This window comes from Anolis sagrei, chromosome 2 (assembly GCF_037176765.1).
Source record: "Anolis sagrei isolate rAnoSag1 chromosome 2, rAnoSag1.mat, whole genome shotgun sequence".
Lineage (NCBI taxonomy): Eukaryota > Metazoa > Chordata > Lepidosauria > Squamata > Dactyloidae > Anolis > Anolis sagrei.
In genome coordinates, this window is record NC_090022.1 from 136,983,336 (window position 1) to 136,997,723 (window position 14,388).

Consider the following 14,388-nt stretch of genomic DNA (forward strand, 5'->3'; position numbering starts at 1 on the left):
GTTTTATTTACTTCTGAATAAAAATATTACTTTAAAAAGAAATCATCTTTAGGAGTGGTCAGTTGTGGTTGGCCCTGTTGTTGTTGTTTGTCTTCCTGTAACCAATATAGCCTTTAGCTGTTCTGTTCTTCCTGGTAGATCCAGTGAAGCCATAACCAGGCGAAATGAGATTTGTTCACAAGAGAATCAAACATTTTCTAAGTCTCATATTATATTTTTTTGAAACTTGATGGAGACAAAATAATGCAACTCTGACTCTCAACTTATATATTTTGTTCCTTGCAGGTTACAGACATGTGGCTCTACCTGGCTGTCCTCGTAGGGTTTTACTTCTTCTGCCGATGGTACCGGGAAAGACAGACTGTGGACAAACTGACAGAGAAATATGTCTTCATCACTGGCTGTGACTCTGGCTTTGGGAACCAGCTTGCCAGGCAGCTGGATACCCAGGGCATGCGAGTATTGGCAGCTTGTCTCACCCAGAAAGGGGCAGAAGAGCTAGACAGGATCTCCTCAGAACGGCTGAAAACCATCATTTTGGATATCACCAAAACAGAAAGTGTGGAAGCAGCAACTGAGTGGGTGAGAGAACAAGTAGAGGGCAAAGGTATAGTACAAATACAGTTTCTACATTCCAGATATTGGCTCTTCCACACAGCCCTATATCCCAGAATATCAAGGCAGAAAATTCCACATTATCTGAGTGTGGTCTCAGACAACCAGTTCAAAGCAGATATTGTGGGATTTTCTGCCCTGATATTCTGTGATATAGGGCTGTGTAGAAGGGCCCTCAGTGGAAATTGCTCACAATGTTTTGAGGCGTTTGGGCAATCTGGCAGATAAATAAAGGACTACGACGACGGCTAGGAATAGAAATGTGGAATGAAATATGGACTCTGAGTTGGTGAACGCTGTGCATGAGATTAGCTTATTGATTGTGATATATATTGTTGTTTTAATTGTTATAACTGTTTAACTGTTGTTTTTATACGTTTATTGTATTATTGTGTAGGCATCGAATTGTGCCATTTTGTAAGCTGCCCTGAGTCCCCCCTCGGGGGTTGAGAAGGGCGGGGTAGAAGTATACGAAATAAATAAATAAACTAGTCATGAGCTTGTGCGACTAACATGTTTATGATGATGTGGGGTGGATAAAGTTTCAACATCTTAACCTGTCATGATCTCATGATCTCAATATTAATGTTTGAAACTATGTGACAAATACAACAACATGTAACACTTTGGGTGACACCATTGCCAATATGTGCCATATGTTGTTGCTGGATGATTCAAAAGTGCTCTTTTAGATGTCTTCTAAACTTGTCATTTTCTAGATCCTTACATATCCCACAATCCCACTGCTGACTGGAGATGGAGGATTTCGAAACCAAAACAGTTGGGAAAGGCTTTTCTTTAATCAAAAATGGGAATTTTGCTGAAGTTAATGCTAAATGAAGAAATGGACAATATTTCCCTGTTTTAAAAAAATCTTTCATTGTTTTAAATCCTACAATTTTAAATGTTTCAGAGATCAAATGAAAGTGTTAACCATCTCCCAGTCTTTTAAAATCTCTCAGAGAGAGTTTTCAGATAGTCCAGACAATTCATTTTAGTCCAAATAGATGTATATGCTGTTGGACATGATCTCTGCAGGAAATGAATCTGTAGCATTCATATTTGAGTGGGGGGGGGGGCTTACAATGTCTGTGGCTTTCCTACTTTCACAAGCATCCTGGGCAACTAACCCCCAGGAATGTGGGGACTCAAGTTATCTGTTATCCATGTATGGTTTTTATATGTATCTTCTACAGAAGGCCTTTAAAGTGTTTGCAAACTGCAATTCACTGGACTTCTTAGCTGAAAAAAAGACTTTTTAAGCAACCTATAAGTGCTAACTTTATAAACAATACAAGGTTGCATGTACCAGGTTACTGGGCTTGGTATTCAGCGGATTCATAAATGAAATGGGTCTCCTTCTCTATGGGGAGCCATAATAGAAATGCCTGAGGAGAAGGTATGCTTAAACATGTCCCGTGTTTTTCTCTGCAGAGCTCTGGGGCTTGGTGAACAATGCAGGAATTGTAAGCCCAATGGCTCCCAATGAGTGGCTGACCAAGGATGACTTTATGAAGGTGCTGGAGGTCAACCTTCTTGGAACGATCGACGTGACTCTGCACATGCTGCCGTTAGTGAGAAAAGCCCAAGGAAGGGTAGTCAATGTGACCAGCACTGCTGGAAGGATTGCTTTTTCTGGAGGAGGCTACAGTCCCTCAAAATTTGCCTTGGAGGCATTCTCTGATAGTCTCAGGTAATTACACAATTCATTTGATACTTGGAGTTGAGGATTAGGGCTAGACAGAACATGTGACAGCCATTGTGTCTTTAGATGACCTTTGGTGCAAATCAGTCTAGAATCTGAGAACAATTTGTGAATGGGAATTATGTAACACGTAGCAGCCAAAGCCCCATCCCCCCCCCCCCCCCCGCGCAAAGAAAGCTCAGGAGAGACTATTCATTCCTTATTTATTCTATTTTCATTCTAGGCGTGAATTACATCCATTTGGTGTCAAAGTGAGCATCATTGAGCCAGGTGCCTTTAATACCGGAATTGGTGATATTATAGTTGAGAACTCCAGAATCCTATGGAGCAGATTGCCTGATGAGGTCAAAAAAATCTATGGAGAGAAGTACATAGAAGAGTGTAAGTTGTTTGTTTGATTGTGGTTTTTTGGTTTGTTGGTGTGTCTGTTTCTTTGTTTGTTTTTTGGGAGAAGGGGAGAGACAGAGTGCTAATAACTGGGACTGATATTGTTGCAACTCAGGATAGATTCACCTTGCTCAGAACAACACCACACACCAAGGCTGTAGGTTTTGTAATTTATTGAAGAAAAAGCAAAATCATAAACATAGAATTAAGGATGCAAACGTTCAATAGCCAAAACAGAGTCTTAAATGCAAAGGCAGAGTTTCCAAGGTCCAAGGCAAATAACATGAAGTATAATCCACAAGCATTGGTCAAACAAGAATCCATGGCAGCATGACAAAGTCCCCAGAAACCAAGGTCAAAACCAAAGTCCCAAAGAGCCAAAAGCTTTCCCCAAAAGCCGAGGCAATTTCAGAGAAGTTAATAGGGTGTAAGCAAAGTTGCACTGACAAAGAGTTGACTTCAATCAGATCGCTAAATATGCTTTCCTAGCATGAAAGCATTACGTTGACCTCGAACTTCCCGTTTGTTAGCAAGCCGAGCACTTCGGTATACCCTTAATTGCAAATGGTCCTCCTTAACTAAAGCCCCATCACCTTCAAGGCCAAATAACTCATTATCCTGGGACTGGCCAGCCTGGGAATCGACAGGCACTGAGCTCACAGATGGAGCAGTCGACTCCTCCACCTGCAGCGGTGAAGTTTCACCCAAATCATGACCATCTTCTAAAACAACATTCCTTTCCCTGGGAAACTGAAACGCCGTCTCGTCTTCAGTATCAACACTGTCTGCCTCAACAACAGGGACATGTTCCGAAATCTGTAACCCATCATCCTCCTCGTCCTAAGGAAACTCAGGCTCCGAAAGCTCAGGCTCAGACTGAGCCACAACAGATATAGTGAAACTAGGAGGACTGCTGTTATTCAATAGGCCCAGCTTTAAAAACACTGCCAAATATAATCTATTCTGCAGCCTAGGAATTGGGCAGAAAAGATATGGGCTTCAGTAAGGAGCAGCTAGTACCCTCAGCACTCAACTACCTGAACTAACTGGCTTTTACAGAGCTTCATGGTATGTCCAGTTTTATAGAAAGGCTTTATTTCTGCCAAAAATGTCATCACTATTACAACCGATTTCTCTTTCTCTCTTTCTCCCTTTCTTTCCCTCTTTCTGCATATAGTTCTCAAATCATTCACTCAATACAAGTACGGCGTGAGCAGCAACTTATATCCAGTGACGGATGCCATGGAGCACGCGCTGACCTCCTGCTATCCCCGCAGTCGCTATGCTGTAGGTTGGGATGCCAAATGCGTCTTCATCCCACTTACATACTTGCCAGCCTCATTGGGGGACTATGTTACAACTCTTCATCTTCCAAAACCATCTGGAACTCTCTATTAATTGCAGATGCCCCGCACAGAAATAAGATCATAGGAAATTATAGATATAAGAATGAGTTCCTATGCTCAGTTAGCTCAAATTGTCAATTTAATATGAGTTCTAAATGATAAAGCAATCAAAGATTTTCTGAAAGATTGGTAACCTTTTTGAACAGTAAAAAAAATCATGATGCAGATATATGGTTAAGGCTATTAGTAGTGATGAAGTATCTCTTATTCAAAATACTTAGGACCAGAAGAATTTTGGATTTTGATTATTTTCCAATTTTGGAAAATCTATATTTGCATATAGATACATGATGAGATATCCTGGAGATGCGGCCCAAGCATGAGCATGACATTCATTTGTTTCATATAGTCCAAATATACATAGCCTGAAGGTAATTTTAAGTACAGTATTTTGGTGCATGAAACAAAGTTTGTGTACACTGAACCATACTAAAGCTAAGGTATCTCACTCACTCATGTGGACAATATTGGATTTTGGAATTCCAGGTATACTACATTTTAGATATGTCTTTTTCTAACATTACTTTCTCTGAATGCACATTAATTTGTTTGTGAATTAAATCTGAAATGTTAAAAATCAAACAAACAAGCAAAGAATAAAAGGCCACAAGGAATTATCAGTGCATCTTAATTTTGTGTTCATTTCTTTAATAGATGGATAAAAATTGTGTCTGTTGCCTTATACTTTTCTCTGATGGTTTGGCAAATATGAGAAAGCTGGACTAACCCCATTGTATCCACTGGAGCCAGAGACCTTCCATATCAAAAACATAAAATATCAGGAGAATACCACCACTTGTACAAGGCCCACTAGCAGGAAAATGTAGAAAGACTTTTTTCCACACATGTACTGTCTTTCAGGTCCCACTCTTATTGTCTTTGAGAAGAATGTAAAGAATCATCCTTTCTATCCAGGATTTTAACATTGCACCTACATGGCAGAATTTATGCAGTTTAACACCACTTTAACTATCCATGGCTCAATGCTGTGGAATCATAAGGATTGCAGTTTTTGTGTGATTTCAGCTTCCTCAAGAACTGTGGGTTTAGAGCCCAGCTTATCAAGCTTCCAGAAGGCCAGAGGAGACACAGATGGATTGAAGACAAAATCAGAGATTTTTTCTCAATGGCCAGAGAGGATGTCAGCAGAAAAAACACTAAAAAAAACCCGACGTGCCACAATTGCAAATACAGAGCATATTTATTACATTTAACAGTTATTCAACAGTACCACGCTAGACTCTGATTGACTCAGAAAATATCTGGCTAGGATCTATCTCATTGTTGGTCCGGGATTCCCTCCAACATAATTGCTGGTTAGTCCTTGTTGTGGCAGGAACTTTAAATAAAATTTCATTGGATTTGAAAAATATATCTGTTTATTGCTCCGCCCTGGAAAGAGATACAATCAGAAAGGAATGTGGTGTGGCAATCGATATTGGGTTTAATATCCTGGCTCCAGTGTATACAATGAAGTTAGTCCAGATTTATATTTTTATATAAATAAAAATGTTCGTTTGTGGGATTAACAGAACTCAGAAACTACTGGACGAACTGACAACAAATTTGAACACAAGACAACAACTACAGCAATCTATGTCCTTCACTCAAAAAAACAAAAAAAAATAACCAGAAAGAACTTAAACCCCCCCACAAGCCTAAATGACTATCAGAGCATGTGTTAAAAGAACATCCTCCCCCACCCCTCCCTCCTGCACGAGGGGAAAACAACTCAACAGCTGAGAGGCAGCTTGAGAGAGGGAGGGAAAGGTGGCCAGTATATCCCTCTTGCTACCCCCTGCCTCTCTCTTCCCAAAGGATTCAGAGAGGGATGGAGGGAAGGAGGGAGAGAGGGAGGGAGAGGGAGAGAGAGAGAGAGAGAGAGAGAGAGAGAGAGAGAACACCCTCCTCCAGATCTACCCCACCTCTATCACAAGTGAGGTTGGCGGGGACAAGCAGCAGGGCCTTCTCGGTGGTGGCCCCCCACCTGTGGAATTCGCTCCCTGGGGAGATTAGATCGGCAACATCACTCCTTTCCTTTAGGAAAAAACTGAAGACATGGATTTGGGACCAGGCATTCGGATAATCGGGCAGATAAAGAAAGGACTTTGACAATGGTCAGGAAATGACTAATGGAATGGAATAATGGAACTCTGAAAGATGAACGCTGAGCATGTGAATAGTTTTTATATGATGTGCTATATACTGATTGTTTTTATTGTTTTAACTGTGATAATTGTTTTAACTATGGTTTTGTACATTATGTGTAATTTGTATAGGCATCAAATTGTGCCTTTTTGTAAACCGCCCTGAGTCCCCCCTCGGGGGTTGAGAAGGGCGGGGTAAAAGTACCCGAAATAAATAAATAAATCTAACCCCTCCCTTTCCTTCTTTTCTTTTCCTTTCCTTTCCTTTTTTTTTTCTTCCCCTCTTGGGTCTTGGCTGTCGGCAGCATTGAGGTACCTGCTGGGAACTCACACAAGAGGGATTCTGTGTGTGTGTGTGTGAGCCGAGAAAGCTAATCCATATTGAGTTATGGGAAGGAATTCTGGGAAATGACGTCCAGTATTCAAAGAAAGGACAAAAAGGCACGCTCTGTGCAGATAAAGGCTGTCCAGGAAGGCACAATCAAAACAATCCCGAAAGATGGCCATCCATTTTTTACTTTATAGCAACTGTGGACTATACTATATCTACAATAATAATATCTATATATCAATAATAATAACAACAATAATAATACCTAGATAATATATTTGAATTGGGTTATATGGCAGTGGACTCAGGTAACCCAAGGCCCTTCCACACATCCATATAACCCTTTGCCTCAAGGAGACTGAAATGGGCCTATATTAGGTTGACAGTAGGACTTCAGTTGTGTATTGATAGCTTAGAAACCAGCTCTTCCTCTTTTCTTTCTTTCCCATTTCTCCACAATGGGCCACAGCAATGCGTGGCCAGGTCCAGCTAGTAAACAATAAAAGCTTTAGAGTGAAGGCTATCTCAAGGAGCATTGCAGGATGAGTCTGGCTTGGGGCACAAGAAAGGACACGTTTCCAGATCATATCAGGTGAAATAGAGAAAAAAGACCCAAGTGTTCTGACGCAAGCCCATTGTGTGTTTCCCCCCTTGTCTCCCAGGTCATTGTAAAAGGATTATGATTTCAGGGATTCTCTCCTGGAGTCTGATGTGTGTTGGGCAATATTCCAAGGTAACTCACGAAAGGTTAATGCAGGACAAAGACAAGATGGGCTCTCTGTCTCAATGGAGCCATGTTTCATAATTCATAATTTAGGGTCCTATTTTACCAAGAACTATAGCTTTCTCTCCAAAGCATGTTGGTGCCTCTCAAAAATACAAGTCCCAGGGTTCCATAGCATTAAGTCATGGCAGTTAAAGTGATGTTAAACTGCATTAATTCTATAGTGTAGAGCTGCCCTAGCTTGACTGGTAATTTTGATAATTGTATTGATTACATTGCCTTTGTATATGAGTTGTATAGTTTAATCTTGGATTTTTGTTAAAAATAGTTTTCCAATCACGTTGTCAGGACCATGAATCTTTAACAATAGAAAGATGGGATAATATTGATTTAAAACATATTGACAAGTATACATGCTTGTTTGTGAGGGAAAAGTGGGATAAAATAAGTAGAAGAAGACCTACCAGAATATTTTCAGGGGAAAAAAAATATTGATTAGGGAGGAGAGAGGGGAAAGAAGGGAGCCAAGCCAAGGAGATTTGCACCAATTTAGATGAGAGAGCCTCTCCTGCTTCCTCCCCAACCCCCCTCAAGTTCACTCTTTGCACTTTAGAAGGTAAGCAAGCCCAGGAAGGGTACAGAAAAGCAGACCTGAAAGAATGGGACTCTTCTTACTCAGCCTCAGCCCCCTCTGCTTTAGGCTGAAGAACTGGGTTTGCATGTATTGTCGAAGGCTTTCATGGCCGGAATCACTGGGTTGTTGTAGGTTTTTTCGGGGTGTATGGCCATAGTCTAGATTGGGTTTGCACTTTTAGAAGGGAAACAAGCCCAGGAATGGTACAGGAAAGCAGGCCTGGAGGAATGGGACTCTTCTTACTCAGGGCCCTTCCAAACAGCCATAAAACCCAGGCAGAAAATCCCACAATATCTGCTTTGAACTGGAATATATGGCAGTGTGGACTCAGATAACACAGTTCAAAGCAGATATTGTGAGATTTTCTGCCTTGATATTCTGGTATACAGGGCTATGTGGAAAGGCCCTCAGCTAGCTCTTCTTTAGGCTTGAAGGAGGAGGGGAATTGGATTTGCATGTTCAGAAGGGAAACAAGCCCAGGGAAGGAACACGAAGCATACATGGGACTCCTCCTCCTCAGTCTCAGTCCGCTTTTCTTTAGGCTGAAGGAGAGAAGGTAATTGGGGAAAGGGGGGGGGGGGGGGTTGTCCTTCTCTCTTTTATTCTTCTACACTGCCATTTAAAATCCAGCATGATCTGCTTTGAACCGGATTGTAGAGCAGTGTGGACTCATTTAATCCGGTTCAAAGCAGATAATCTGGATTATATGACCATGTAGAAGGGGCCTGATATTGTAAAAGCGTGCTGTATTGGACTTCAGAATTTCAGGCCCCTTCCACACAAGTGTATAAAATCCACACTGAACTGGGTTATATGGCAGTGTGGACTCAGATAACCCAGTTCAATGCAGATATTGTGGGATTTTTTTGCCTTGATAATTCTGGGTTATATGGCTGTGTGGAAGGGCCCTGAGTCTGCTTCTACACTGCCATTCAAAATGCAGCATGATCTGCTTTGAACCGGATCATACGGCAGTGTAGACTCATATAATCCTGTTCAAAGCAGATAATCCGGATTATATGGCAGTGTAGAAGGGGCCTGATATTGTAAAAGCGTGCTGTATTGGACTTCAGAATTTCAGGCCTCTTCCACACAAGTGTTTAAAATCCACACTGAACTGGATTATTTGGCAGTGTGGACTCAGATAACACAGTTCAAAGCAGATATTGTGGATTATTTGCCTTGATATTCTGGGTTATATGGTTGCGTGGAAGGGCCCTCAGATTTTTTTAAAAATGTATATATATGTGTGTGTGCACGTATATGTGTGTGTATATGTATGTTTATATATGTGTGTGTGTGTGTGTGTGTGTATATATATATATATATATATATATGAGAGAGAGACTGGTAGTATTCTGCACAACACTTTGAAATAACCTTGTTCTGAAAACTTCAGCCCTCCAGATGTTTTGATTTCAATTCTGGGAGTTGAAGTCCAAAACATCTGGAGGGCCGAAGTTTGCCCATGCTTGCCCTAAACAATAAATAAATAAATAACCTCTTCTCCAAAATTATGGAAACACTTCTTCATATAAAATCCAGATTATCTGCTTTGAGCTGGAGGCCCTTCCACACAGCTCAGAATATTAAAGCAGAAAATCCCAAAATATCTGTTTAGAACTGGGTTATTTGAGTCCACAGTCAGATGTGGGATTTCCTGCCTTAATATTCTGGGATATAGGACCGCATGAAGGGCCCCCAGTTATGAGTCCACATGCAGATAATGTGTTATTTTCTGCTTTGATATTCTGAGATATAGGGCTGTGTGGAAGGGCCCAAATTGTATGGCAGTGTAGACTCACATAATCCAGTTCAAATGTGGATTGGTCTGATAATCTGAATTGTATGGCAGTGTTGAAAGGACCACAATTTTTTTGCAACCAGTTACTTATGACATCTTGTTGGTTTTTCTGTATATTGAAGTCATTTTTGATGTATGGTGACCCCCAAGGTGATTTGAAGAACGTGGCTTCGCTGTCCTTAGGGTTCTTATTCTACGCTGTGGAGTGAATGCAAGTTGGCACCACTTTGACTGCTATCGTTCATGGAATTTGTCCTTTGATATGCGGCACCAGCACTCTTTGGCCCCTTCTACACTGCCATATAACATCCAGATTATCTGCTTTGAATTGTGTTATTTGGCAGTATAGACTCATATAATCCAGTTCAAAGCAGATAGTGTTGATTATCTTTTTTGATAGAAGGGGCTTATGGCCCCTTCCACCCAGCCCTATATCCCAAAATATCAAGGCAGAAAATCCCTCAATATCTGCTTTGCACTGGTTATCTGAGTCCACACTCAGATAATGTGGAATTTTCTGCCTTGAAATGCTGGGATATAGGCTTTTCCATGTTTCCATAACAGTGAGTCGTAGTTAAAATGGAACCAAATCGCTTTGAATGCTCTTTGATGGAAGGGGAACTATGAATCCACACAACTGCAACTCCCAAATACCAGGGTTTATTTTCCCTAAACCCCTCCAGTATTTTCTGTTGATCATGGGAGTACTGTATGCCAAGTTTGGTTCAACTCCATTGCTGTTGAAGTTCAGAATGCTCTTTGATCGAAGGAGAACTATAAATCCACACAACTGCAACTCCCAAATATCAGGGTCTGTTTTCCCCAAACCCCTCCAGTATTTTCTGTTGGTCATGGGAGGAAGCAGGGTTCATTTTTGTTTTCAGTGTTAGGCTGGATCTACACCGCCCTGTATCCTAGGATCTGTTCCCATTGCCAAATAATCCACATTGCCAAATAATGCATTATATGATCAATATAGACCAGGCATGGGCAAACTTCGGCCCTCCAGGTGTTTGGACTTTTAAACCGGATACAAGTCTCCAGTTTTAAACCAGAGTATATGAGTCTCCTCTGTTCTAAATCGGAGTATATGAGTCTCCAGTTTTTATACCAGAGTATATTAGTCTTCATGGTTTTAAACTGGAGTATATGAGTCTAGAGTGCTTTAAACCGGAGTATATGAGTCTCCAGTTTTAAACTAGAGTATATCAGTCTCCACTGTTTTAAACTGGAGTATATTAGTCTCCATTGTTTTAAACTGGAGTATATGAGTCTCCAGTTTTTAAAACCGGAGTATATGAGTCTCCACTGCTTTAAACCAGAGTATATGCATCTTCACTGCTTTAAACCGGAGTATATGAGTCTCCACTGTTTTAAACTGGAGCCTATGCGTCTCCACTGCCAGATAATCTAGGATCAAATTCTGGGAAATAGGGACCATATAAAATCTACGCTGCCATAATAAATCCAGATTATCTGCTTTGCCCCGGATTATATAGCATTACAGTATTATTTCTTCTTCGCCTCTTTCTCTCTCCAATCCATGGAAAGATTTCAGCAAGAGACTCAATGGAATTAAATGGGCTTCCTTCCAATGAAATCAGATTGATTTGGGGTCTTGCCCAATGGAGGTGGAAGCTCAAGTGCTTAGGACTCTCTGCATTTGTCTTTTCACCTGAAAGGCAAATCAGTGGATTTGGAAATCCAATGGGAAGTGCATTCGGGTGCATCTACACTAGTATAAACTCTCCCCCTGCTTCCTTCCCTCCTTCCTCCTTGCCTGGTGACCACCTACTGCTTTATGGTGGCTTTGTTCGAACTATAGAGAGAAGCTTTATTTACCGTTAGGCCTCGCAATTCATCAATGAGATGGGTCCCCTCCTTTCTGTTTCCTGTGCTCCCCCCTCCCTTCACTTTTGGGGAGAATTTGGGAGAATTTGAAGGCAAAGGGATTGAGTTTTGGGAAAGAAAGGAGCTGGTCAAGGTCTGTTGGGGACAACTGAATCCTATTTGACAACAGTGTTGGGGAATCTGAGCTGTTAGGCTCAAAATAACCCTCAGTTGGAGTGGTTCTACCTTAAATATAAATTATATTTATTCAGTGATTGGTTTGGTTTTTTTGGGGGGGGGGCACCAAAATACTGTTTGCTTACACTTGAAAACTACCTAGGGCCGGCCCTGAGGAGAGTACATGGTGAGACCAGATTCATGCATGTAGCAGGAGATGCTAAGAAGGATTATGTAACTTCAGATTGCACACTGTCTGTATTTACAGCAGTTGTTTTCCGAGTTTCCTGAATTGACAGGTAAAAAAAGTCAGTACTACCAATGAGAAAACCTGGCTAACGTGCCTCTCATGAGTCAGTGTACAAGCCCTGCTGAAATGACTGAGACAGAAAATGTAGCTACCAGCAGCAGAGGGCAGCACACACAGAAATATTACACTTAAATACATTTGTTGCTGGGAAATAAAATACTATTAAGGTGAAATTTACAATGAGACCAGAGTTTTATCTGTTGGGGAAGCTGGACAACGATATAGGAGGGGAAATTGGAAGGTTATTACAATATATGTCAATTGCAACAAGAATTACATTGTGTAACAAATTTTGAAAAAAAAGTTCTGTTTCTGGTTTGAATGTGTTATTTCCTATTTAATTGTGTGGTACTTATTTTGAAAGTTGTTGTTATACTTCAGAAACTTGTTTTTTTGTGAGGTTTTTGGGTTTTTTTGTGGCAGAAGGTACTATTATTTTCTTCAGTCTAAGCACTTTGTAATTTTCCTTACTGAAAATGCACTATCTTTCAGTGTGCAGACCGCAAAAACAAAGTTTTTGCAGTTTAATAAACGTTTTTCATGTTTTTATGATACGACCAATAAGAAAATGACATTTATAACCTAGGAACAAAAAATGTGTTACATAGTGTTGTCTATGCTCAGAGTTGAAAGGAACAAGAATAATTGCTGATGAACATTTACGAAATAGCCAAGATAGATAAATTGACTATGATGATTAAGGAGAAACCTTTGACCAACTTTAAGAAAGATCAGGTCTTGTTCATTATCTTTTCAAAACAATTGAGAGATTGGGTTGCTATGAGTTTTCCAGGCTGTATGGCCATGTTCCAGAAGCATTCTCTCCTGACATTTTGCCCACATCTATGGCAGGCATCCTCGGAGGTTATGAGGTCTCTTGGAAACTAGGCAAGTAAGATTTATATATCTGTGGAATGTCCAGGGTGGGAAAAAGAGGCAAGTGTGAATGTTGTAATTGGCCACCTTGATTAGCATTGAATGAATGGCCTTGTAGCTTCAATGCTCAGAGGATTCATGAATCGGTAAAGTGCTACCAAAAATAGAAATATGACTATATAATAAATCTGTCCATCATTATAAAAGTCAAAGTGTGTGTGTGTGTGTGTGTATGTTTCTACCACAAAGACTGTTGTTTGGTAAAGAGGCCCTCTGTGATGTCACTGGATTGATTGTTGCTAGCTGAAGGCCCTCTTTGCTGTCACTGGGAAAGAAAGGTGACTTGTATGAGAAAAAGGAAGGAGGGAAGAAATGAAATGAAAGGAAAGGACAGGACGGAGGGGGGGAGAAAGTAAAAAAAGGGAAGAAAGAGAAAGAATAGGGAAACGGTTATGGAGGAGGAAAGAAAAAGAAAGAAGGGATGAAAAGTGGGGTACAGCAGCCCCTCGAACACTTGGGTAACCATGTTAGTATCATTTAAATGACTAATAAGGGGTAAATAAACATCAGAAAGAGAAAGGGAAATGTGTAGATCTGGATCTTCACATTTTGCATGTATGTGTAGATGTTTCATTTTTGTTTTTCTGTTATTTTCAACAGATGTTTAGTTGCAGCCTTGAAGTAGTTGATAGAACGTAACTGTCTAATTTTAATGTTACATATCCAAATAAACCTCCCTTGTATGAGTGTTTTTCTTGAATAAAAGTGACTTTTTAAAAAAGGGGGACTGTTGAATTGATCATGCTTTAGTTTCTCTTTGCTTTTTTCTAATCCTAAATTTGGTTTGCTTTGAACTTTAAAAAAAACTCACATGAAAATTTGCAAATACTTATGTGTGAATTTTCCTTAATACATTTGCTTTTCTATGTAACTGTGCATAATATGCTATCTTTGCTACCAATTTTCTTAATATTACATGTTTTTAAATCATTGGTCTTTTCTATACACCTTACTCCTCTGTGTGTGTGTGTACGCGCATGCATGCGCATGTACACACTTGTGTTATAATGCATATTTCAAAAGATTACTTAGTTTCAGCAAGTCATGCATTCCTCTGAAAATGTGAAAAAGTAGTTTGGAAACGACATTTTCCTGCATAATCTTGTTTAGTAGGGGGACTAAAAGCTAAGTAATAGCTCCTGCATTTGTCTACGGTGAGTAATGAGGAAATTGGAACTGATGATCTACCTATTGAGCACCTACAAGGCATCTTGGGTGCAGGCTAACTGTGGAGTTGGCATTTTGAATTGTATGGAGGTTGAGTCTTTGAGGCTCAATTTGAACATATTTCTTTCAAGCTCAAGATTTGGCAGTGATTATGGCCAGGGCTGGTGTCATTGGGACCTCTAATTTCATATTTAATCCTTACTAGAAATGCCCCA

At 40.3% G+C, this 14,388-nt stretch overlaps 1 protein-coding gene across 1 annotated transcript; it reads left to right on the plus strand.

Moving 5' to 3' along the window:
• Positions 1-241: 241 nt before the first annotated feature.
• Positions 242-4,105, plus strand: LOC132765531 (retinol dehydrogenase 7-like). The gene is made up of 4 exons (XM_067465555.1): positions 242-607; positions 2,050-2,308; positions 2,544-2,701; positions 3,885-4,105. Exons 1-4 carry the CDS (start codon positions 295-297, stop codon positions 4,103-4,105), a joined length of 951 nt encoding a protein of 316 aa, XP_067321656.1. The 5' UTR covers positions 242-294.
• The last annotated feature ends 10,283 nt before the right edge of the window (positions 4,106-14,388 follow it).